The 23810-nt window shown below is 33.7% G+C and overlaps 2 protein-coding genes and 1 long non-coding RNA gene across 25 annotated transcripts; 2 read left to right on the top strand and 1 right to left on the bottom strand.

The window, feature by feature from the left end:
• Positions 1–1275: 1275 nt before the first annotated feature.
• On the top strand, positions 1276–6048 carry LOC132620346 (jacalin-related lectin 3). 3 transcript variants are annotated; one of them, XM_060335010.1, is made up of 9 exons: positions 1276–1452; positions 2646–2958; positions 3067–3279; positions 3433–3948; positions 4037–4282; positions 4361–4849; positions 5102–5137; positions 5247–5468; positions 5576–6048. In XM_060335010.1, exons 2-9 carry the CDS (start codon positions 2956–2958, stop codon positions 5870–5872), a joined length of 2022 nt encoding a protein of 673 aa, XP_060190993.1. In that variant the 5' UTR covers positions 1276–1452; positions 2646–2955; the 3' UTR covers positions 5873–6048. The 3 variants fall into 3 exon arrangements, with proteins under 3 accessions (XP_060190993.1, XP_060190992.1, XP_060190994.1); XM_060335009.1 differs by having other exon boundaries at positions 1276–2958; XM_060335011.1 differs by lacking the exon at positions 5102–5137 and having other exon boundaries at positions 1278–2958.
• A 77-nt stretch (positions 6049–6125) lies between these two features.
• LOC132620348 (uncharacterized) lies at positions 6126–15291 on the bottom strand. 20 transcript variants are annotated; one of them, XR_009574804.1, is made up of 8 exons: positions 14973–15291; positions 13067–13155; positions 10324–12342; positions 10111–10220; positions 9472–9634; positions 9032–9357; positions 6722–6839; positions 6126–6408 (listed from the first exon to the last, which is right to left on the bottom strand). It is a non-coding gene; the product is annotated as an uncharacterized LOC132620348 (long non-coding RNA). The 20 variants fall into 20 exon arrangements; XR_009574802.1 differs by having other exon boundaries at positions 6126–6389; XR_009574807.1 differs by having other exon boundaries at positions 6126–6839; positions 9032–9146; positions 9247–9357.
• A 4037-nt stretch (positions 15292–19328) lies between these two features.
• Positions 19329–21258, top strand: LOC132617312 (peroxidase 9-like). Of its 2 annotated transcripts, XM_060332285.1 has the most exons (4): positions 19334–19821; positions 20126–20317; positions 20424–20589; positions 20672–21252. In XM_060332285.1, the coding sequence occupies exons 1-4, from the start codon at positions 19507–19509 to the stop codon at positions 21082–21084; spliced, it is 1086 nt and encodes a 361-aa protein (XP_060188268.1). In that variant the 5' UTR covers positions 19334–19506; the 3' UTR covers positions 21085–21252. The 2 variants fall into 2 exon arrangements, with proteins under 2 accessions (XP_060188269.1, XP_060188268.1); XM_060332286.1 differs by lacking the exon at positions 20126–20317 and having other exon boundaries at positions 19329–19821; positions 20672–21258.
• Positions 21259–23810: the final 2552 nt, after the last annotated feature.

Raw genomic sequence — 23810 nt, 5'->3', positions numbered from 1 at the left:
CATGTTTCATTGGTTTATACACATAGCGCTGAGGGAATTAATACCCGAATATGAAGATCTAGAATTTTAACTTGATAAGTAATTGAGGACACGAATTAGGTTAGAGAGTTAGTTAGTAATTGAGTGTTTTCTACTTATCCTTGCATACTGGTAGTTGTAGTATTACGCTTGTAGGCCCTTGTGTTTGATAGTAGTTTTCCATGTCTTGTTATACTGATTTGGATTGCTTGTTCTTTTTTTTACTACATCGTCCTATTATCTTGAGTTATTACTGCCTATTATTACTATTTATTATTACTGATGCTTTTTCATCTCCCTGTTACAATAATGTGCAGGATTATATGGTTGTTATGAAGATGCTGATGATGAGTGATAGCAATTCAAGAAGAAGAAGATGATAACTGAAGTTGACAGCTGGATTCGAGTTGTTCCAGAAGTTAGTTATGATTTAAAAGTTAGTTACTAGTCCATTTGTTAGTTAGCAGTTCCAAGTGTTACTTACAGTTTGTTATATTGTTTTGTGTAGCTAATGGCAGCTATAATCTTGTAGATTAGATGTTAATCACTCATAAGTGATCTATAAATACTTGTGACAAGATACAACTCATCTTTCATGAATATTCAAGATCTTTTCTTCTCTCTATAATTTCTTTACTTAGCCTATTCTCGGATTGTTTCCCTGAGTTGCTAAACTGCAAATCTTCGATTAAACTCCTAGAATTGTCTGTCCTATTGATCATTAATCGATTGCATTACAATATATACATCAGTCTCCTTGAGCCGGGGTCTATCAGAAACAGCCTCCTACCCGTAGGGCGGGAGCTAGCCCTTCGGGCGTGGGTTCGGCCGAACCCAATAGCTTTCGTCCGAATCATATTTTTGTATTAAACTTTTTTTCAAATATGTACAAATTATTAATTTAGAACCCAATAACATTAAAGAATTAGAACCCCGAAACCACAAGCTTCAAATCCTGACTTCATCTCTGCCTACCCGTCAAAAGGTAGGAATAAGGTCTGCGTACACTCTACCCTCCCCAGACCCACCTGGTGGATTATACTGAGTATGTTGTTGTTGTTGTAAGTTTAATCTTTATGATTTTATCACCATACTCATTACACTTTTGGAATTAAGGTCCAAAATGTAATATTTACCGCAAATTTAGTGGTTTTTTTTAATGTATTTCTAAGCTACATGCTCGGTTCATTTGAACCCATACTTTATTAGCTGCATCCACCGCTGATATCGCCCCGGGCAAGGGGGGGGGGGGGGCACCGAGGCAGGAGAATGAAAGTCCACTCAAAATGCAAGTCTAGGCGACACGCTGAACCTTGCAATTTTGATGCAGTGGTAGTTTGGGCAATTCTTTTTGTTCTTACTATTAGCTATAAATACTGGTGGGACACGTTTTCCTGGGGAGATAGTAAATTTTGAAGAGTGATAAACATTATTGTAAGATTGTAAATTTTATTATTTGGTTGAACTTCATGCATTACTGTCAAGTTGTTTCCTTGATGAATCTTTTCTTTTCAATCTTTATATCTTGTTTCTTTCTTGTGCTTCTTTTAGGATGGTTGGTTTGTGTACCAATTGTTACTGCATACACTCAGTTAGGGTCTGACATTCTTTCTGCTGAAATTTATCTTGTTATTTTCGTTAATTTATTTATTTGCTAATTATATCGTTGCGTGTATCCTGGACCTTATCAAATTGGTTGGAGACTCAGAGTCTCTGTTGTATGAAATAGTTGTAATCATCTCTCTTTCTAGTTATATCTCTATCTCTTTTTAAATGCTGTAAGAATAATGACTTAGCCTCCTTTTTAAATTAAATATTCTGTTTCTGTTGATCTGTGCAAATTCCTCCATAAGCAGCAAAGAAAGATTTGATAGCTGATTTTCTTGTTGAAAGAGAAGCAAACATTATTGTAGCCAGTTGGAATGAGTTTTCCTTTTCCCTCTTTTTCTTTTGCACCAGTGAAATGCATTTGAATATTTAGTTTACTCTAAATCAACTTTCTTCTAGCAAATTCATGTCACAGATTTCAGAATGATGTACTAGTTTTGACTGCTTAAGTACTCCAGTGATGACAATAGTTTGGTTTTGATTGGTTATTTGGTGAAATGTAGACTATACCAAGTTTTTTATGAACCTCTGGTGTATAACTAAACATAGACTTTCTTGAACCGTCCCGATCATCTCAGTTTCTTTTCTGTATTGGTTCAGTAAGATTTATGTCTGGTACTTCATTTTAAAACGTCGAATCGCACATGCTGCTAGATGTCTAACATTTTACATAAAGAATAGAATATCACCTTTGTCAAATCCTGACTCCTTCTGCTTCTTAGAATAGGATCTTTCTATTTGGAAAATGCAGACTGCACTAGTGTGCAACTCAATGCGATGACCAGAGGCCAGGCACTTCCTCAGCATCTGCACATTTATTATTAATCAATTACAGATGCTCTTCCATTATCAGAAGGATCAAATTCATATTCATAAAATGTTCTAGTTTTCTTGATGATTCTCCCTTTATCTTGTCCAATCTCATAGAAAGTTCTCGCAGGACTTTTACCTTTTGCACTGTATGAGAATTTCAGATAGATTATTTAGCAAATTGTCATGGTAGAATTTCTGTCATTTAGGTGATTCCAGCTGGAATTCATCTTTTGCTCAAGTGCATCTTAAGGTGATGTCATAATCAGACAGCTGTATGTGCATGGGGCTTTGTCAAAAGTACCAAAAGCATATTATGGAGTCTGGGGAATCAAGTTCTTTTCCTTTCATTTCTTTCCCTTCAAAGTGGAACCTAGAATTTGCTTCTTCTAGGTATATTCTCTTCTACTGCCAACCCTGTCCGCAAAATCAACCTTTCTCAGGCTTATAAATTCCTCGTCTGAAACGCTAAAGTATCTGGGTCTCCTGCTCGGGCCTCCTCAATTATTATCTTTCAATATGGTAAGGAAGTATTTCTCTTAATTCTTAGATTGATAGATTGATTGTCATATTTGAGCAACTAGTGTGTTAGTGATTTGATTGAACATGAGAGTGAATTATCTTTTGTAGAGTTTCGAGAATCATGGAAAACAAACCATATCAGTTGGACCATGGGGAGGTGAATATGGATTGCACTGGGATGATGGAGTTTATTCCACCATAAGGCAACTGGAAATAGCTCATGGAACAGGAGTTGATTCTCTTAAGGTTGAATATGACAAAAATGGAACCTCAGTATGGTCAGAGAAGCATGGTGGCAGTGGAGGTGCTAAAACAGACAAGGTTCAGATCACTTGTGTCTTGTACTATTCTTAACATATAATTCTGTGAAAGTTTCTATTTCACTGAATTAGTGAGACTATTGGTGAGCTTTCATATAAGTTGTTTTAATTGTTTTTAAGACTATTTGATGTTCTTCTTGTGCTTTTCTTCCAGATAAGACTTAATTATCCAGATGAGTTTCTAACTTCTATGCATGGATATTATGGTAGCTTGAATGAAAGGGGGTCAGTTTTTGTGCGATCGCTTACATTTCACAGCAACAAAAGGACATATGGACCATATGGTGTCCAGCAAGGAACATATTTCACTCTGCCAAGTTCTAGAGGAAAAATTGTTGGCTTCCATGGAAAATCTGGCTGGTATCTTGATGCTATTGGAGTATACATAGATCCTATTTATAAATCTTTGCCAATTAATTCTGTAGTTCAGTCTCAGCAACACCATAACATCGTTCATTCCCAACAAAGTATTGTCCAAGGGATGGAGAATTTTGAATACTCAACGATACAAGGAAGTCTTGGTAAAAATTTTGATCTCATTGTTGCAGTTAGACACAAAGAGGAGAACAGCAAAATTTTACCTCCAAGCACACTTTTGAGACAAACCTCTAGTTCTAGTTCTAGTTCTGGTTCTGATCATGATTCCAGCTCTAGTGAATCAAATAAAAAGGTAGGATAACAGCTAGTAATTTTCTATTCATAAAATTGTTTTTTCAAATTCTGCGTATTCTGAAATACACTATATATATATGTTTCAGGTGGCAACTGTAGCCCCTGCCCCTATTGAGAGAGTCCCGTCAAAAACTGTGAAGGGTGTTGTCACATATTGTCCCTGGGGTGGAAATGGAGGGAGTGTGTTTGATGATGGTATCTATGATGGTGTTAGGCAAGTTTACTTGTCACGCAACGTGGGAATCGTTTCGATAAGAGCTTGCTATGACAAAAATGGACAAGCAGTATGGGGAAGTAAAAATGGAGGCACTGGAGGATTTAAAACTGAAAAGGTTTGATGAGTCCTATTATTATCTAATAGATTCAAATTTAGGCTTGTTCTTCTTTCTAATTCACACATATCCTCGCAGATAATATTTGACTATCCATCAGAGATTTTGACTCACATTACAGGCTACTATGGACCAACCATGATTATGGGACCCAACATTATCCAATCACTAACTTTTCATACCACAAAAGGCAAGCATGGACCTTATGGAGAAGAACAAGGACAACAATTCTCAACCAAATTGAAAGAGGGTATGATTGTTGGCTTTCATGGGAGGAAAGGATTGTTTCTCGATGCACTTGGTGTTCATGTTTTGGAAGGAAAAGTTGTTCCATGTTTACCTCCAGCTGCAGCCCCCAACACCATTAAACCAAATGCTGCGGCGTCTGTACCATCCTTAGCTTCCCCAGTCCCCCCAAAATCCATCAAACCAGTTGGAGCAACTGTGCCATCTTTACCTACCCCAGCTCCCCCGAAACCCGCCAAACCAAAAGCAGCGTCTGTCACTGAGGTTGATGATAGCCCACAGTGGTCCTTTAAACTGGGAAAGAAAGGGCTCAGCGAGGAGGTATGGAATTATATGCCATGATATTACTAACACACTTAACTGCTAGTCTCTCTGTTCTATTTAATATGGCGGTGTCTGGAGTTGAAAAAGAAAGAAAGATTTTTGACATGTAAGTCAAGTGTATATAACATACCAAAAGTACCGTTAGTCTTGTAGTCTTCAACTTAGCGTGTGCAAGAGCATGTCATGAAGTGTAGAATTGAAATGTTTAAATTAACGAGTTTCTAAAATGTGTCAATTTTTTTGGAACAGACCAAAAAGGGAAAAAGACAGATAATACGGAATGGAGTGAGTAACAGACGTGCCTGGACAATGCCCCCCATCCCACATAGAAATGGGAAAATGAAATAACTAATACTAAGGCGATCTTTTTTCATGTTTTTGGTTTTAATGGCAGGGAGTCCAAAGGATAGTGAAAGATCCAGCACCATATGGACCTGGTCCATGGGGTGGAGAAGGTGGGAAGCCATGGGATGATGGAGTTTTCACTGGGATCAAACAGATAATTCTAACACAATCATCAGAGGCTATTTGCTGTATCGAAATTGAGTACGATCGAAATGGACAATCTGTTTGGTCAGTAAAGCATGGTGCAAATGTTGGAAAGGTCACAAATAGGGTACGTAATCACTTATTTCTTAATATTTGACTATAAAGGACTTAATTCACCAGTTGGAATTTAAAAGTAAGAATTGCCTTATATTAACTTTAACAAGTCTTTTGCAGGTAAAATTAGAGTATCCTCATGAAGTGCTAACTTGCATTACTGGATTTTATGGTCCTATAAGCAAGGATATGGGGTTGAAGGTGGTAAAATCACTGACTTTTCACACCACTAGAAGGAAGTTTGGTCCCTTTGGGGAGGAACTAGGAACATATTTCACATCATCAACAACAGAAGGAAAAGTGGTGGGATTTCATGGGAGGAGTGGAATGTATTTGGATGCAATTGGAGTGCACATGCAACACTGGTTGGGCAACCAGAGAACCTCAAAGCATTCTCTTTTGAAGATGTTCCATTAAAGATTGATATACTTCTGTTTTGAATAAAGAAAAGCCAAAAATAGAACAGGACCAATGAGTTCTTGTGTGGAAGAGTCCAAGAAACATCTTCTTATTTGGCTGTGTGTGTGTGAGCATAAATGAAGTTATATTGTAATAACACTCGCATTATTTATATAATCCCGTTGGTGCCTTCATTAGCTTGCTTTATCTATAAACTAGATGGCCCGTGCCCGTGCAAGGCACGGGCATTTTCCGAACAGATGAGATAAAATAATGGAAACATGATTAAACTAAATATTAACATAATATGCTTCATCGTGGAACAAAGTTATATGGTTACATTTTTGAGCTTGCTAGGAAGGCAAAAACAGCGAGATTGTAGATGAACCAACTTATGCAGGAGATATGCTGCAATCGCGTGGAATCTGAATTTTGGCAGCCATAGTGGTTAACAAATTCAGCAGCCATAGTTGATAACAAAGTGAGTTGTTCCAGGATGAAACTCTTCTCCCGGCCTTGTCAAAAGAAGAGCTACCTGTCAAGAAAAGTAAAGTCTAAAGGTGCTTTATATTTGCTCTAAAATGTATTAAGAGTATTGACACTATTTATTTTTAGTGTCGAAAGCCCCAATTAGCGAGAAGTCAATGGCAGAAAGCAAGAGTATACTATCAACAACATATTGATAGTTGCAACAATGTACATATGAAAACATTGTATTCCTGTGATTCTTCATTTGTTTCCAATCAATACATGTTGGTTCATCAATATCTCATCTCCAACAACAAATGTTTGACCGGAATGATGTTGCACAAAATGGGACTTCCAGTTACTCTTATTAATGAAAAAGTTTCATCAAACAAGTAGTACCCGTTGCATTAAGCTTTAAGTTCATGATGCATATAAAGTACAGCAACATTGGATGCACTATCAAATTGTAGACGCATCTAATAATTTTGGATCATGAAAATGCCTTTCACTGATGAACCTGTCAAAAAATAGTTGAATACTAAAAAAAAATAGATTTAAAAAAAAAATAATAAGACTTCTCTTGGTAACAGGGATAGACAAAGGATCACATATTAGGAGAAATAATCACACAATTTAAGATCTTGTCATCAACCATGTCCACTGAATATAAACATTAAAGTAAAAAATTTAAGGAACCTAAGAATAGCAATTGTACAGTAAAATTGCGTAGATATCTATGAGGCTAATAAAGGGAGCACAAATCCAGTAGGCATCTTACGTTAAGATTCCCATGATATCCACAAAAACGAATTTATACATGTACAAGGTTCAAATGCTTTGAGCAATATAACTCATAAGCGGGACATTTGTATTTACTTCACAAATAATCATATTAAGATGCCAAATGGCATTTGATGTTCACAAAAAGCATATTGAGATGCCAAATTGCATTACATGTAACGAACTTTTCGATACAATGTCTACATGTATTATATGTATAAAGTAAAAATCACAATAAGAGACATAAATATTTTCACATCAAACAATTTCTTCACCATACTACAAATAAGAAATTCTGGGGAAAATGAAAAATAAAATCATTAGGGCTAAACTTCAGTGACAAATATTAAATAGAAGAGACATTTCTTATAAGCTTCACATAGAATCATTAGAACTGCACTTAGGCTTTAGCATTCCTTTTGTCTTATTGGCATAGTCGTACTATCTCTTATGTGGGCAAGACAAAGGAGTATTTCCACAATCCTTTTGTCTTATTGGCATAGTGGTACTATCTCTTATATGGGCAAGACAAAGGAGTATTTCCACAATCAGATCCAACAGAAGTAAAGTAAACTACAGTAGAAAATAATCTTTGCAATTTATCAACGTTGAGTAATTTTTCATGGCACTAATACCATGACTCAACTCCAAAAAGAATAGAGTTTCTTCTCTACTGATTCAATGAAGTAGCAACACAATATTAAGCTGAACAAACATAACGAAACGATTGAACTCTAAAAAGAGCTACTATACTGAGTAATCCTACTTCACTAAATTTTAATTACTTGTGGCAAATTGACATATTTTGGAAGATTTTAAGTTTCTTCTTCATAACTTTAGCAATTACATCTAAAAAGTAAGCCTAATAACCATAAATTAAACATCTTACTGTCTAATCATTTGGGGCCGATGAGCTAGTCGATGCAGAGAATGACATTGAGCTTTATCTGTCACCCTATATTTCTAATTTGCTTTATCTATCACCCTATATTTCTAATTTTCTACATAAACAGAGTTCAAATGTGACAGATTTAAGAGAAGACAAGGACTTTAGAAGGGACAATCCTGATGCAGGTACAATTTCAACAAAACACGTATATATATTGAATCTATCAAAAGTTTAACAAAAAATATTGAGTGATTGTTTCACCTTCTTATAAAGAAGGCAAAAGGAGAACATAAAGTAAGACTTATCTCCACAAAAAGAAAAATGAAAACATGAAGGGAGTCTATTAATTGTATTAATTTTTTCTAATAACACACTTAAAAAGCTCTTTAGACTATTATCTGTTGAAAGTTATATCACAATGGTCAGCTCAAATATGACCTGTAAAAGGAACCAAATCCCATGTTTTTTGGTCGAGCAATGAAGAAAGTGGGATTACAAGGGCAGGGGCTTAGATGTTAGTGAGACCATGTCAAGTTTGAAATTAACATGATAATTTAACGCCTAGATTACCAGATGATGTAAAAGAAAAATTCAATCAAGTTTTTGTCTCAAGACCTCTTACATTGCAGATTTTTTTTTTTAAAATAGTTTTTACTTACACTTCTTTGAAAATGCAACATGAACTTAAAAGGTAAACAGGTGTAGTGGAATACGTTGAGTGCAGTGCTAAGACACAACAGGTAATATTTGAACCTTCAAGTGTCATTTGAAGTGTAGATGCACTTCCAAAACAAGTGAACATTCTTCTTGTATAAATGAACAAAAAATTGTACAACATCATTGATGAGTGTTGTTTTAATGGTGTAAAATCTTAAATTTGTACCAGGTAAAATGCTTCAACAACTAATAGAAACTATTCACAGAAGACAATGCTCAAAGTTTACCTAGCTTCCTCTAAGAGATTCTAAAACCAAAAGAATGTTATAATGTAACAGATCCAACAAACGTTTCTAAAGCTAATAATTTAGGACAACAGTTACCCCAAATGCAGCTCGTAAGTTGTCATGATCTTGAGCCAAAGCCATTGATAAACTACTCTTTGTAATGTAGAATGCGAAGGCTATTTTGATACTGCAATCAAGGTGATTCTTCAACCTCCAAAGACCAATTATCAAAGCATAAGATATGAAAACATGGTTAAGGAACAAATGAATGAATGTCGGAGTATCTCAGATGGTAAGAAACTTTGACTTACACTCTAAGATTGTATCATGCTTTTAGATGTGAACTGCAAGATAAGAAAGAGAGAAGCACAAACTTGTGAGCACATAAAGTAGCATGGATCCAATCTACAGTTTCAGTTTACCTGCAGCAAGACACAAAACACATCATTAAAATTTCTCTTATGACTGAAGATGCTCCTTAGTAGAATTCGAATAAGATCAACATATGAAAGTAAGATTGTCAAAGTAATTCTCACCAATCATTTTGTTAGAGAGAGCACTCACTAGAAACTAAAAGCACATCATCTGATAGGTATTGCACGACTGAAGCTAGAGCTTCCGAATATCTCTTGACTTGCATCAGCTTCAGTCTCTTCCTTCCAACTTTTAGGTCTCCGAGTTATACTGAAAATTGGGAATCTGTATCAATGCACCACAAGATATTGCTTTAGCTTAAGCCTTCTCCTATCGAAAGTTATCCTTACAACACAAACAAAGTTAAGAACCTGTGCATGCATTCAAATTTGTGTAACCATTATATTCCAACTAAATTTTTCAAAATATTGTGTAATGTCATGTATTGCAATATAAAAATCCATTGCATCTATAAGCTATTAAATTATAAAAAATAGTATCAACTCTCCCCCTCCTGCATAGGAAAGGCATTTTTGCAAAGCAATCACTGACTTCCCCATTTTATCCAAAATTCTGCAAGAAGAATTTTTTCAAAAAATGAGAACCCACTATTCTTGGTGAGAAAAAAAAGACAACCCACTATCCTTCAGAGACCCCATCAAAGAAAAAGTGTGAACTTTAAATCACATTCCATAATAAGTGTTTTAAATACACTGCAAATGGGGATATGGCTAGAGATGAAAATGGTGAAATTTAATTACTTGGTTAGCCGAAATTCCACTACCAAGAGAACTCAAGGTTTCCTAGCCGACGATGAAATTGTTTCGCCTTTGCCCATGCATGTCAGCCTCAAAATTACTATTGTTCGTTCCTGAATGAAAGTTCAATTCAATTCTCAAAAAATCAATTTCATACCTGAGGTTTACATCATAAATTCCATAATAAAAAGAGAAGGTAAAAAAAAAAAAACTTACCTACAAGCAACGATGAGGAAACCCATAGCAAGTTAGCAATGACGGCAGAGGAACAAAAGCATGATGATGTATCAAGTGGGTAAGTAAAAGGTGTAAATTGATGTGGTAACCTAGCCGAATCACACAGCCGAACTCAGTGAGTTATGGACGCAATCTATCTAAATGCTTAGCATAGTAATTATTCAAATAACCATTACCAAATTTAACCAAAACACTCAAATCTTAACCCAGAAAAGAAACCTACAGCAACAATTCAATATATACATATCAAACGAACAAGAAAACATGGACTTGAAAAGCCAAAAAGTACCTTAGGATACACAAACAAGTAAACTGCAAACATGGAAAAATAAATATTCTGAAACAACAGAGCGAGAAAGAGGGGTTGAGAGTGAAGAAACAATTGAAGGGAGAGTAAGTGGAGACTGGAGACGAAACACGTGTCGTCTGTATACAGTGTACAAGCTTAACAAGAAGCAACAGCTGGACTCAGTGCAATTACGGTAATACCCTTCGTCGTACCAGCTACCCACACTTATTGAGTTGTTGCTACCCGGTCTTGTTAGACCAGAACCAGCAACATATTGAACCAAACGGCGTAAGAGAAATTTTATATCACCTTCAAAAGACAAATAAACACTAACCATCTGAGTAGTTCATTCTCAATATCTTTTTTCAAATGTCCAGTACATGAAAAGGCACACAAATACTTCCAGAATTGTATTTTATATTAAGCTAGCTAAAAAATTTGACACCTAAATATAAACGGTAAAAGATTCCATATTTTAAATATTTTCCACATAAGAAATTTTGTTTGGGCAAATTCTTTTACTCTTCCATCCTGAATTGAATGATGACTTTTCTTTTATCGGTTATCTTCACAATGATACCCACTTACTCATATTGATCACTACTCATATTGTAACTTATATATGCTCAATTGTGCACAACAAAAGCAAAAGCAACAGATTCCATTACAATAAATTATTAAGAATCTTTATAACTATTTTAATGTTTTCAGTAATTATTTCTAAGTAAGGGAGTAAGGATATAAATCTTGAATCCAGGAAAAATTGAAAGCCCCAAGGATAAAGTTTTATAGCTTTGTTAGTAAATAAAGAGGAACACAACCATGTCCTCTTTTTTCCTTACCATTTTCAGCATAAATCAGTTTAAAATTTCATATTTATATCGTAAGTTGCTAAGATAATTTATGTATCTATGTGACCGGGTATGCTATAGGTAAGGCTACTTGGTATGTAACATCCAACATTCTAAAGCAATCTACTTAAAACAGAACTGACATTCTAGTCCATATGGTCTTCTTAATCAAAGATCAGCTTTAGCTCTATCAACATTCGAGATTAGCTATAATTAACAGATTTTCAAGCACTATAAAACTTCCTCTTACATGTTCAAGCTTCTATAAAAATTTGCATATCTTTTCTCAACATTTATTGAACTTTCCTGATATCAAGAAATAGAAAACTCAATTGACATTGTTTGATGTCTATCTTGTCAAAACATCAAAACTTTAAAATTTCAAATCAAAAACTACCTACCCGCTAGTAAAAAGGCCTTAACAACTGCTATACTTTTATTTCATAGTTTACTGGGAAATGATCTACTCTTAAGTTAGCTCATAAAGCATTCACGTTGCTTTCAAATGAATTCCTTAAATATCAACAATAACAGCACAATAACATACCCAGTGAAGTCCCACAAAGTGGGGTCTGGGGAGTGTAGAGTGTACAGACCTAACCCCTACCTTGGGAGGTAGATAGGCTATTTCTGGAATTCCTTGAATATCATAAGACCAATAAAGCACTGTATTAGAAGAGCACAGAAAACTTTTGTAAGAGCTTACCTTTTGAAAGCTAAGCTCTACAGAGCTATCCATAGACTTTTGAACATGGTTGATATTTTTTATCTAACTTTGTATTATTCGAGTGCAGTATTTCTGCTTTCCAAACTTCCAGAAACAGTGAACTGCTTGCCGGCTAGTTCAATGTAAGCCAACTAAAGAAATTGCACATAGATTTAGAAAGAAAAACAAATGTTTAAAAGAAAGAAAGAGTAAAACTCGTCATATAAAAACTAAAACTATGGAGCCAATTTAGAAAAATTACAATATGCCCGCTTCACAACCATACATTAGCCTGATTTAATCATTCTTCTTGCACTTTTTTCCTTTTCATGGTAAAAGTGCATGTCTTTCTTATTATAATAACTATTTTACAGCTTCGTTTTCAGCTCAATGACAAGGAAAGCAATATCTGCCAGAAAGGATTAATATGTTGAATGTAAATTTGAAATCGGAAGTAAAATATTAAAATCATCATTAGTCCAAGATCCAAGCTTCTTTCAAAACAAATTAAAATAACAAATTGATACCACTTCCAAAAACAATTACTTATATGTCCATTTATTTTTGGATAATGACCCTGAATATATAATCTCAATTCTCAACCTCGTAAAGATTCATTTTAAACTATCATCGCGTCTATAAACTGTGGCTTCTTATCTGTATAGAGTTGTTCAGCAACCAAAGATATTTTACATACCTGGAGTCATGGACTACTAAAGTATTAATAACTTTTAACATATTAATGAACTGCCCCTTTTCATCAAATGTATTTAACTTTCAACTGAACAGTGGAAACCCTATAGATCTACCAAATCAATACAAAAAGAAGCTTATAACGAATGAAAATATTGGACTCCTATTTATGTATATTCTTACTTTAGTTCCATTCAGTGGGAAGGCCTGAGTATATTGCTCAAGAAGCTATCCACTGGGACCACCAAGAGCTGCAGCATTACAAAATTTACCTACATCACATATGTCCAAAATAAAATATAAGGAAAAAAGGGACCTAGATGGATAAACCTGATTATTTCACATTAACATATCACGGACAGGGAAACATGTAATCCATACTCACTGAACTGTTATTCTATCTACATAATGTAACAAAACATCCTGAGTTGGTTATAAGTCCACTGGCTATAACGAATGAAACAATGTTTATTTTCAAAAACAAACTTGCCAATTCCAGCGCGTGTCTTTCTTCCGCCGTAATTACCAAGGAAAACTTGAAAACAACAGTATTTTCATTCAAAAAACACTGTTTTCCACATGGGAGATCAATGCCAAACATGATACTATAATATGATAACCTATCATAGGAGGAGTGGCATGAACTAAAAAATGCAAAAGGACAGTGAAACCTTGTCGAATCAGGAATCGACATTTACACAATAAGGCATACAAAAGAAACAATTCCTAACATAAGTGGAAGAAACAAAGAAAAATATAATTTTGATTAGACAATATTGATACCATAATTCATAATCCTATCCTAAGCAACAAAGCCAACTACTCAGTACTTTCTTATACATTATATGATTATATATCATGCACGAGACTTACGCAAACAGAAATAACTAAATTTTCAAGTTAACTTACTATATTGAAATTTCTATGTCTTAATTAGTATTCCTTCCACCAAGCCTACAAAACAAGTTTTTTAAAAAAAAAGCATTTGTTTGAGACGATAATTGGCACCATTTCCTCTTTATCTTTAGGAATCAAAATTACTAATACTGTGCAAAAGTAAGCAACTTTATAACAAGGCTAAAATTGCATGTACCACATGTACCAAAAGTTCCCTCACAATACCTGTTAATGAGAACATATATATTTCATATGGATAAACATCCTCTAGAATACTTAAACATTGGGACTGGTTAGGTACTCCGATTCAGAACGTCGAAGGCCAGAGTGCAAGAATTAAAATTCAAAGTGTGTCACTCATATCAAGCATTTCTTGCTAGAGTTTAATTATCCATACCTCTCCATCAACAATTCTTGACAGAATATTCTATCTCATGTACATGTTGTAGTCTCAGATTCAAAACTTCTGTGTCTACCTATGTCTGATATAAACGCCAGTATAACATTTTACCAAGAGAGCATAAGTTTTAGCAATTAGTATCTTCAAGAGACCATATAAACTAAAATCCAGGAAATATTCAATTGAACTGGTTAATTTAGGTTTGCTAAATTTAACCAGTGCCATATTTACAATCATTCACATCATCCTCAAATGATATTATTTTCAGGTGACCCAGTTAAACCTTCAAAAGCATAATAAACTATCTTGCTTCTACTGTTTAAGAAAGTCCAAAGTAACTCATTTTTCCAACTCTCATGCAAAACAAAAGTAAGCTGTGCAAGACAAATTAAAAAAAATTGAATAATAATCTTTTTGCGGATTTAATTTCGGAGGATTTAGACACTTCGAATGAGTTCTTCTGGATACCCACCGATTTTTGCACAATTTGACACAAAAATAGTCAATTAATCAAATTCATAGGAAATCCTAGAATAACAATTGAAGAATCCAGTTCCTTCTTGAAAGTCTGTGGCGATGCAGCAAAGATCATCCATGGAGGATGTAAAATTAAGAAGAAAAACAAAGAAGAGAGCCCATAAATTGGAAACAAAAACTCAGTAGAAATGAATTAAAGATTTATCACAAAAAATTAAAGGAATTCCAAAGAAGTATCAACTCAGCAAGCTCACCTGAGAAATTGAAACATAGAAAGAAGAACTACGAGAAAAAAAAAATAGATAAATTGCTTACAGAATTACAAGAGTGAAGCCAAATATCACCTTCTGTCTTCCTAGAATGGACACATGCAAAAGGTGAAAGAGAGAGTTGGCCACAGCATCACATGGTATTATACAATTGGGAACCGAAAGTGAGTTGGATCAGTTAACATAATGCCCATGAAAAACATATTAATTACTAAAGTCCCATTCGTCGTTCACCAAAACTTCACTTATTAATAGTAGATAGTAGAAATATATGGATTTTGAAGAAAGAAATATAGCATGATTTGAACTTTGAACATGAAGGGAAGTAAATGGCTTGAGTTGGAGTTGCAACTATCTATCATCTCGGAGTTGCAGCATCAAGTCGAGCTTCTTATAATATCGAGTTGAGCTCAACCGAGCTTTGTTAAAACATAACCGAGCTCGAGCTGAGCCGAGCCTAAGTCGGCTCTTTAATGTTTAGTTTCGCGTAGAGCTACGCCATTATAAATAATTAAATTCATGCTGTAATAAATTGGCTTGGTTAAGAAATACTTACCTGTTTAATTAAATTGGTAATTTCATTCAAGTGTGATTGGATTATATACATTATTAGTTTAATTAGAACAGAAATTTAACGAGGTTAACTTTAAATTGAAAATGGTATATAATTCTAGCAAAACATTAAGCGAAATAGCAACAATACATTCAAAAATTGTATAACATTAAATTTCATTAAAGTTAATTCCTAAATTTAAAATTTTAATTACTTCACATCACTTATAAAGTTGTCTTAGATAATGATGTTTATAAAAAAATAATTCTATTAGATACTTAAACAAATTATAAGAAAACAAACAACGAAATTAAAGTTTAGTAAGAGTTGGGTGAGTTGGGATATGACCGTTAAAATTTCATGGGTTACCTATTTGGATATCGCTGTTTAACTTGTACCCAATTTTTTTTTAAAAATTCAACAACTACCTACTTTGAAACAACTCATGTGATGTCAGAAGTTATGCTTGCCAAAGCCTAACCTCAGATAAAATTTGACAAAATATATGAAGTTTCATGTGGCTGAAGATCAGACATATCTGCCTGAAGTTTAGGCAAAATGATTGAACTTTTGCTAAACTTCAACCATATATGCATGGATTTCTGGTAAAAGTGTCTGAACTTTAAGCAAAAACGGCTGAAGTTCGGACAAAAAATGACTAAATAGTGCCACGTATGGGTGAATTCAACAAATATGACTAAACTTTAGCCATATGTGCTTAAAATTCAGCTATATGACACTTGAGACATTTCGTTGAAGTTGTCTCGAAGTGGGAGAGTTGAAATTTTTCAGGGAAAGCTACACAAACTACCCATAAACACCAAAATAATTCCCCGTATCTACCCCTTCTAAAGCTAATTACATTAAATCCTCCTAAATGGGTGGGAAAAAAAAAAAAAAAAAAAAAGCTAATTACATGAATGCCTATTAGGCACTAAATTAATACCCGCATATCCATGCACAGCTTTGATTATAATCATGAGCTTTGTCTTTATGCAGCTTGGATCATTAATGAGGTAAGGATTGAAGCCACAACTTTGTCTTTATCCTTTAGCTTTTACTATTTTTTTTCATTATTTTCTCTTTCTTTTTTTTTTTTTTTCTTTTTAAAGATAAGAAATTAGCTAATTATTTTTATACTAATAAAATACAGAAAAACTAAATAACTAGACTATAACAAGAAGTAATTAAGAAAATAATAAAGTCACTAATTTATTTATTAAAATCTTAATTAATAAAAATATATTTTTATGAAAGTAATTCTTTTGCAAATGAAAACAAAACTTATATTTAAATATGACCCTACCTATTTTTAGTTTTTCTCAAAATTAAAATTTGCTAAAAATGATAGAAAAACTAAAATATTAAAATCAATTAATTATTTTTGTATTTTTTTTTTATAATATTTTCTTGAACGAATGAACTTGTCCTCTATGATACCATGTCAATATATGATATATACCATGTTAGTATCATAGAGTATTAATGAGTTTTTTGAAGGAATGAATTAGTCCACTGTGATACCCTGTTAGTATATGATATATATCATGTGAGTATCATAGAAGATTGAGAAATGTTTTTGTTTTTATTTTCATTTTTACTTTTAAGGAATAACTCACTCTTTATGATACCCTGTCAGTATATGATATATACCATGTGAGTATTATATATGATTGAGATCTTTTTTTTAGGAATGAATCAGTCCTCTATGATATCTCAAGGATATGATATATCATGTGGGCCAATCATCCATGATACCCTGTCAGTATGATATATACCATGTGGGTATCATAGAGGGTTGAGTTGTGTTTTTCTTGAAGCAATGAACCTGTCCTCTATGATACCTTGTCAATATATAGTATATGATATCTATCATGTGGGTATCATAGAGGATTGAGGAGTGTTTTTCTTGAAGAAATGACACATTCATCTATGATACCCTATCAATATATGATATATATCAAGTTGGTATCATAGAGGACTGAGTATTTTTCTTAAAAGAACGAACTGTCAGTCCTCCATGATACCATGTCAGTATATGATATACCATGTGGGTATCATAGATGAATGAGTAGTATTTTTTGAAGGAATGAATCAATCTTCTATAATACCCTTTCAGTATATGATATATATCATGTGGGTATCATAGAGGATTGAGTTGTGTTTTTATTAAAGGGATGAATCAGTCCTCTATGATACACTATCAGTATATGAATACCAAGCTGGTATCATAGAGGACTGAGTGTTTTTCTTGAAGGAATGAATCGCCAGTCCGGTATGATACCATATCAGTATATAATATATACCATGTGGGTATCATAGTATACTACAACAGTATACTTCAATTGCTACTGATTTGATATACTATATGCTAGAACAAATTATTTTTTGAGAAAAATAAAATAAAAAAACATATATATCAATTATCCTTTCTATTGATATAAAAAAAAATAAAGAAGCCAAATGAGAGTAGAATTAGATTATGAAAAAAAAAAAAAACACATGAGGAAAAAAATAATTTGAAAAAAATAAAATTAGAAAAGGAGAAAAAAGTAAATGAACATCACCATAAATTAAAAAGAAGAATAAATAAAAATAGCAAAAAAGGTGAATGAAATTGGATTATGGAGATAAATGAAAAAAGAAGAAGAAATAAATGAAATTAAAAAGAGAGAGAGAGAGAGAGAGAGAGAGAGAGAGAGAGAGAGAGAGAGAAAACGAAAAGAAATGAGCTAGAATTAAATATGGAATTAGATTATGGTGAAAATGAAAATAAAAAATAGCATGATTTGGGAAAAATATAAATGAACAAAAAATAAGAAAAAAACGAGAAAAAAGAAAAGAAGATAAGTAGAGAAAAAAAAAAAGAAAAAAAAAAGAGACATTACCTATAAAAACTACAATAGGTATAAAGGTTAAACAGTTTTGGAGGTATGAAAGTAAAGGGCGGATGGAAGGATAATTATTTTGTGTGAAGTGGGCATTGGATTGCGAGTATGACTTAAATAGTGGTCCCATAATCGCGTATCTGTGCACTTCGACAATTATGGCTCACTATTTAGCTCATTTCAGCCTAACCCGTTTGAGCGCAAGTAAGCATTGACTCGCACATTTCTTAACTCAATTTAATTTGACCCCTCCAAATACAGCCCAACTTGCTGATTTGATAACCCTAGGTGGAAGTGGAACTCTATTAGTCTTATTTTCTCTTCGTCCGGAACGAGTCCATTACTCCCTCTGTCTCATTTTATGTGATGCATTTTGACTGGACACGAAATTTAAGAAAAAAATAAAGATTTTTGAAATTTATGATCTAAAACAAGTCATATAGATTTGTGTGATATTAATTCATTTCATTAAGGTTACCATGAAACGTTTAAATTAAATTGTTTTCTAAATATAAAAAGAAAAGCATGACATAATTAGGACGGAGTGTTATCAAATAAGCATCAGTCAATGAATTAATTGACCTTAGTGCCAAACGATATTAAGGTCAGTTATAAGATTCCTCTATATCAATTCTACTGATCTAAAGCTAGTTTATTCTATTGCTGATAATTATTAACTTGTTTTTGGTGCTCTAATTATACAATCTGTGTTCTCTCTTCTTCTCGGCTTCACATCTTTTTGAATTTCATGCATATAGAACTATTGTTCATTTTTATACCTTAGTTTTTCAGCTCTTGTGAAGTTCTTTGTGTTTTGTTTTTTGACGACCTTTAAAACTAGAACGAGCAAGTCTTTCGATGGTGATGTTTATTTAGACAATCAATTAATGTGACCTTCCACGTAAGGTCAAAAAAGGTACATAAATTGTTCAGACCCCGTAACGTGGCTGACACAATAATTCTGAATTGGTTCATTATATTGGAGCAAGTAGAAACTGAAACCAGAAACACTTGAACACCTACTCTAAAGGAAACTTATATTTCTGTCTAGTTGACACGGTCACGGTATACTATGAAAAGCTAGCATATGAGAAGCTATTATTAGAGGATTTGGTAGCAGAGGAGTAGTTGATTTCTTCATGGAAACTCTGTATAAATCACCCCATGCATTTGTCACAGAGATATGCACTTCCATTAAACAAAAACTTGTTTGTCTAGTTACTCAATTAGAATCACCAATGGCTTCTCTCAGAGTTTTTTTTACTCTTGTAGTGATGTCCTTTCTCTCCTCTACTATGTCCCAAGCTCTTTCAGGTCTTTTTCCAGAATTCTATGAGTTTTCATGCCCACAAGCAAATGAAATTGTCATGTCTGTTTTGGAAGAGGCTATTTCTAAAGATCCAAGAATGGCTGCTTCGTTGCTCAGACTTCACTTTCATGACTGCTTTGTCCAGGTATAAACCTTATCATATATGCATTGTCTTTTTTCTATTTCTTTCGCTTTAGGCATTTGGTATCCGAACCTCACAGGCCGACCTATCTGGTGGAACCTTAAAGGGTAAAGCATATGCATTCTCTTTTCTTTTTGTTCGCTTTAGACATTCAGTATTTGAAACTCACTGGCCGACTAATCTATTAGGCCCCACTAAAGAGGTAAAGCACTCCCCAGCCGGAGTTTATCACATAATATGTATTGTCAAATGTGAAAGAGTAAGTTACTAGTGAAGGTTTCACCAAGAATATTTCTTTCTTTTATAGGGGTGTGATGCATCAGTGTTGCTAGATAAGACTAGTGCATTCAAAAGTGAAAAGGATGCAGGACCAAACAAGAATTCCATCAGGGGATTTGAAGTGATTGATGAGATCAAAGCTAGACTTGAACAAGTTTGCCCTCACACTGTCTCCTGTGCAGACATTCTAGCCCTTGCTGCTCGCGACTCCACCGTTCTAGTATGCACCTTTTCGTTTCATCTTAATAACAATAGAGTACAAGTGCTTTTGAATTCTTGAATTTTGTAAAAGAGATTAATGCTGCTAAAATAATATGGTGAAACAGAGTGGAGGACCACATTGGGAAGTGCCACTAGGAAGAAGAGACTCAAAGGTAGCAAACCTCAAGAAAGCAAACATAAACATTCCTCCACCAAATTCCACTATCCACAGCCTCATCAAACTTTTCGCCCAACAAGGCCTTGATGAAGAAGATCTTGTTGCTCTTTCTGGTGAGCTACTTAATCCTCCTGCAAACTCTTTTTACCTAGATGAGATAATGCTAAAAGTTTTAATAATTTTATCATGTAATAGGAGCACACACCATAGGTATGGCAAGATGTGTGTCATTTAGGCAAAGGCTATACAATCAAAAGGGTGACAACTTGCCAGATGCAACACTAGAGAAAACTTACTACACTGGTTTAAAATCAACTTGTCCAAGAAGAGGAGGAGACAACAACATTTCCCCTCTAGATTTCACATCTCCAGTCAGATTTGACAATACATATTTCAAGCTGTTGCTATGGGGCAAAGGACTTTTGAACTCAGATGAAGTGCTACTGACTGGCAAAGTAAAAAAGACAAAGGAATTAGTGAAGAGCTATGCTGAAAATGAGGCACTTTTCTTCCATCATTTTGCAAAGTCCATGGTGAAAATGGGGAATATCAAGCCACTTACTGGATCGAAGGGTGAGATCAGGAAGAATTGTCGCAGAGCTAACTAACTAAATATTTAGTTTCTGTGTATCTAAGAACTACTATATGGATTGTCATGTTTGCTTTAGTTTCTGCTCAAAGCCCGAGCTAGCACTATTTTTTAATTTCAATTGATTTGCTCAATTCCTGTGGATTATTAAAGTTTCTATAAACTAAATTAAAGTAATACTCAAATTTTAGAACTATAGCATATTCTAAGCAATATAACACAGGGGGCAAATTCAGAATTTAAAATTAATTGGTGCAGAGTGATTGTAATATACACGTAGTATCTTGAAAACGTTGTACGCATAAATAATTATTTAAAAAATATTGAATTTAGTCGAACCAACTTCTTGTTGAACCCGCCACCACATTTAAGGATCATGATCGACGTAGGATGTTTCTCTCCTTATAGCATAAAATGTTGGAAATAAACCTATTAGCAATGTAAAGAATAAATAAATTCTCTTTTCCTCTCTTTATTTTTGTAGGTCCGTTTTGCTTTATTCATTCTTATGTATGTGAAAGACACTTTGTCATTGGTGGTGGAAAGAACTTTCTTTCTCATTATATTGAATTGTGTATTATTGGACTAGTAAAGAGCTGGCAAAAGGGAGTGGCCTCGCGCACATGAGAATTGGGCTTGCAAGACGAAACGAGTTGATTTGCCCCCATCGTGCGAGATATACATGAAGCCTAATTTAAATCTGATTTTACAAAATATTATTTTTGATATTTTGAGCCTATGCGGAATATGACCAAATACGTTGTTACAAGAATATGTCTAGGTACATTGACAAAATTCAAACAGTAAGCCCTCTTTAATGGTCGGATTAATGATTCATCAAGTCTCCCTTGACCCTATCTGGACTATATAAACTAACCCTCTTCTTCCGATAGTTTTCTTGGCAATTCGCAATCTCCAAACTTTTTAACCACAAGTGTACATGTTTGGAAGTGAATGTGTAACCTTGGGATAAATTTATACCGTCAACCAAACACAGTATAAATTTAATCCCAGACTTAATTCTGAATATCCCACCTCATCCCATCAAATTTGAGATTATTTTATCCCACCTTCTAGATTGGCTAAATTGGTCCAAAAATTATAGTCCCACGACTATAATCCCGAAATAATTTACTTTGCGAACCAAACTACCCCTAAAAATATAGATATCTGTCAAGGAACAGATGTATATTTATTAGTTCCGGACTCCCAAAAGCTATCTCTGCTCTATATTATCTTTGCGAAACCCTTAATATAGTCATTTAGTAGCCTCAATCATATAATTATTTGTTTGAATTACTAGACATTTTTCACAAACTTGACTGACGGAAACTCTTATTTCCATGTTTCTGATTCGTTAGTTTAATTTTGAAGCTATTTTTTGGCAAAGAAATGAATCTTTTGAAAATTATACATCTTGAAACGTATACTCCCATAGAAGGAATGGTCAAATTGAAAAATTAATTTTTTAGATCAGTTGCGGAGTCGATAAATTATGTCTTTTAGTTAAATCATAAGAACTTATTAATTAGGATTAATTCTATAGTTAAATCATAAGAACTTATTAAATAGGATTAATTCTAACTTTCTCATGATGAAAATATGTAAAAGGTCCCGAGGCGAAAATGATCCAATTAGACATCTGGACACTGATTAACATGAGAAAGGGGAATTTTCTTCATTCCTCCCTAAACCTATCACTTTATTAACATTCCTAAAAGGAAATAAATTGTGTTGTTTTTTAAAATATTAAATATTCTAAAACAAATTTAATTTTATTAAAACGACTAATATTTTGGGGAGGAAGGAGCAATTTGTATATCAGCGTCCTTGGAAATCAATTTAATCACAATCTTATAAAATCGTACGTTGACATGGTTATAAAGTATATAAGGTTTGCTTCCATCTTCAATATGCAAAATGTTGCTGTAAGGCAATCCCAGCTAGTTCATTCATTTGAGTTGTTTCTACCATCATTTAATTAACATGACAAAATAGCTTGTTAATTATATAATCCAATTGGAAGGACAAGCTTCCCTTTTGTTTCAACTTTCATGCAATAACATAGCTATATATAAACTACTTTTATAATATTTCGAGTCGATCAATCGAACTACGTTTCTTTACTGAGTCCGCACCAAAATGACACCTTTTTGGAGCTTAAAGACAAAAATGGCATGTCCTTTTTTTTATACCATAATGGGTATTTCGTTGGATATCCAACAAAATGGTAAAAAAAAATAACTTTTCCGTCAGTTAAAAAAAAAAAAAAAAAAAAACTGTTGCATTTCGCGAGGCCTGTAGCGAAATGCAAATAAAAATTTTGTTTCACATTTCACCACCATTCTAGTGAAATGGAACAGATTTTTTTATTATTATTATTTTTACTGATTTCGTTACAACACTAGCGAAAAACATACATTTTTTTTTGTATTTCGCTCCACGTGTAGCGAAAAACTTTTTTTATTTTTTTTTACCGTTTTCTCAACCTCTCCACTTTACCCTAAATTTCATTTTAACTCATCACTGCGCCGCACCTTCTTTCTCCATTCTCCATTCTTTCTCATCTTCCTTTCTCCATTCTTTCTCTTCTTCTACGAATCCATCACAAGAATACCTGAACTTTTGCTCCATAATCTTTTTCAAACTGTTTTGAGGTAATTTATTAATTTTATAACTTTTTACATATATTTTTTGATTTAGTCATTATAAATTAGTTTTTTTTTTAAATATAAACTACGCATT

This window comes from Lycium barbarum, chromosome 11, assembly GCF_019175385.1.
Source record: "Lycium barbarum isolate Lr01 chromosome 11, ASM1917538v2, whole genome shotgun sequence".
In the NCBI taxonomy this organism is placed as follows: domain Eukaryota; kingdom Viridiplantae; phylum Streptophyta; class Magnoliopsida; order Solanales; family Solanaceae; genus Lycium; species Lycium barbarum.
This window is presented reverse-complemented; position numbering and strand designations above follow the sequence as displayed.

What these genes read in the sequence shown, in the direction of transcription:
- LOC132617312 (XM_060332285.1), top strand. Translation starts at nt 19,507, where the DNA reads ATGGAAACTCTGTATAAATCACCCCATGCATTTGTCACAGAGATATGC. An exon ending in TTCATGACTGCTTTGTCCAG is followed by an intron (nt 19,822 to 20,125) that starts GTATAAACCTTA and finishes TTTCTTTTATAG; the next exon opens with GGGTGTGATGCATCAGTGTT. An exon ending in CTCGCGACTCCACCGTTCTA is followed by an intron (nt 20,318 to 20,423) that starts GTATGCACCTTT and finishes ATGGTGAAACAG; the next exon opens with AGTGGAGGACCACATTGGGA.
- LOC132620346 (XM_060335010.1), top strand. An exon ending in GAGGATTTAAAACTGAAAAG is followed by an intron (nt 4,283 to 4,360) that starts GTTTGATGAGTC and finishes ATATCCTCGCAG; the next exon opens with ATAATATTTGACTATCCATC. An exon ending in GACAGATAATACGGAATGGA is followed by an intron (nt 5,138 to 5,246) that starts GTGAGTAACAGA and finishes TTTTAATGGCAG; the next exon opens with GGAGTCCAAAGGATAGTGAA.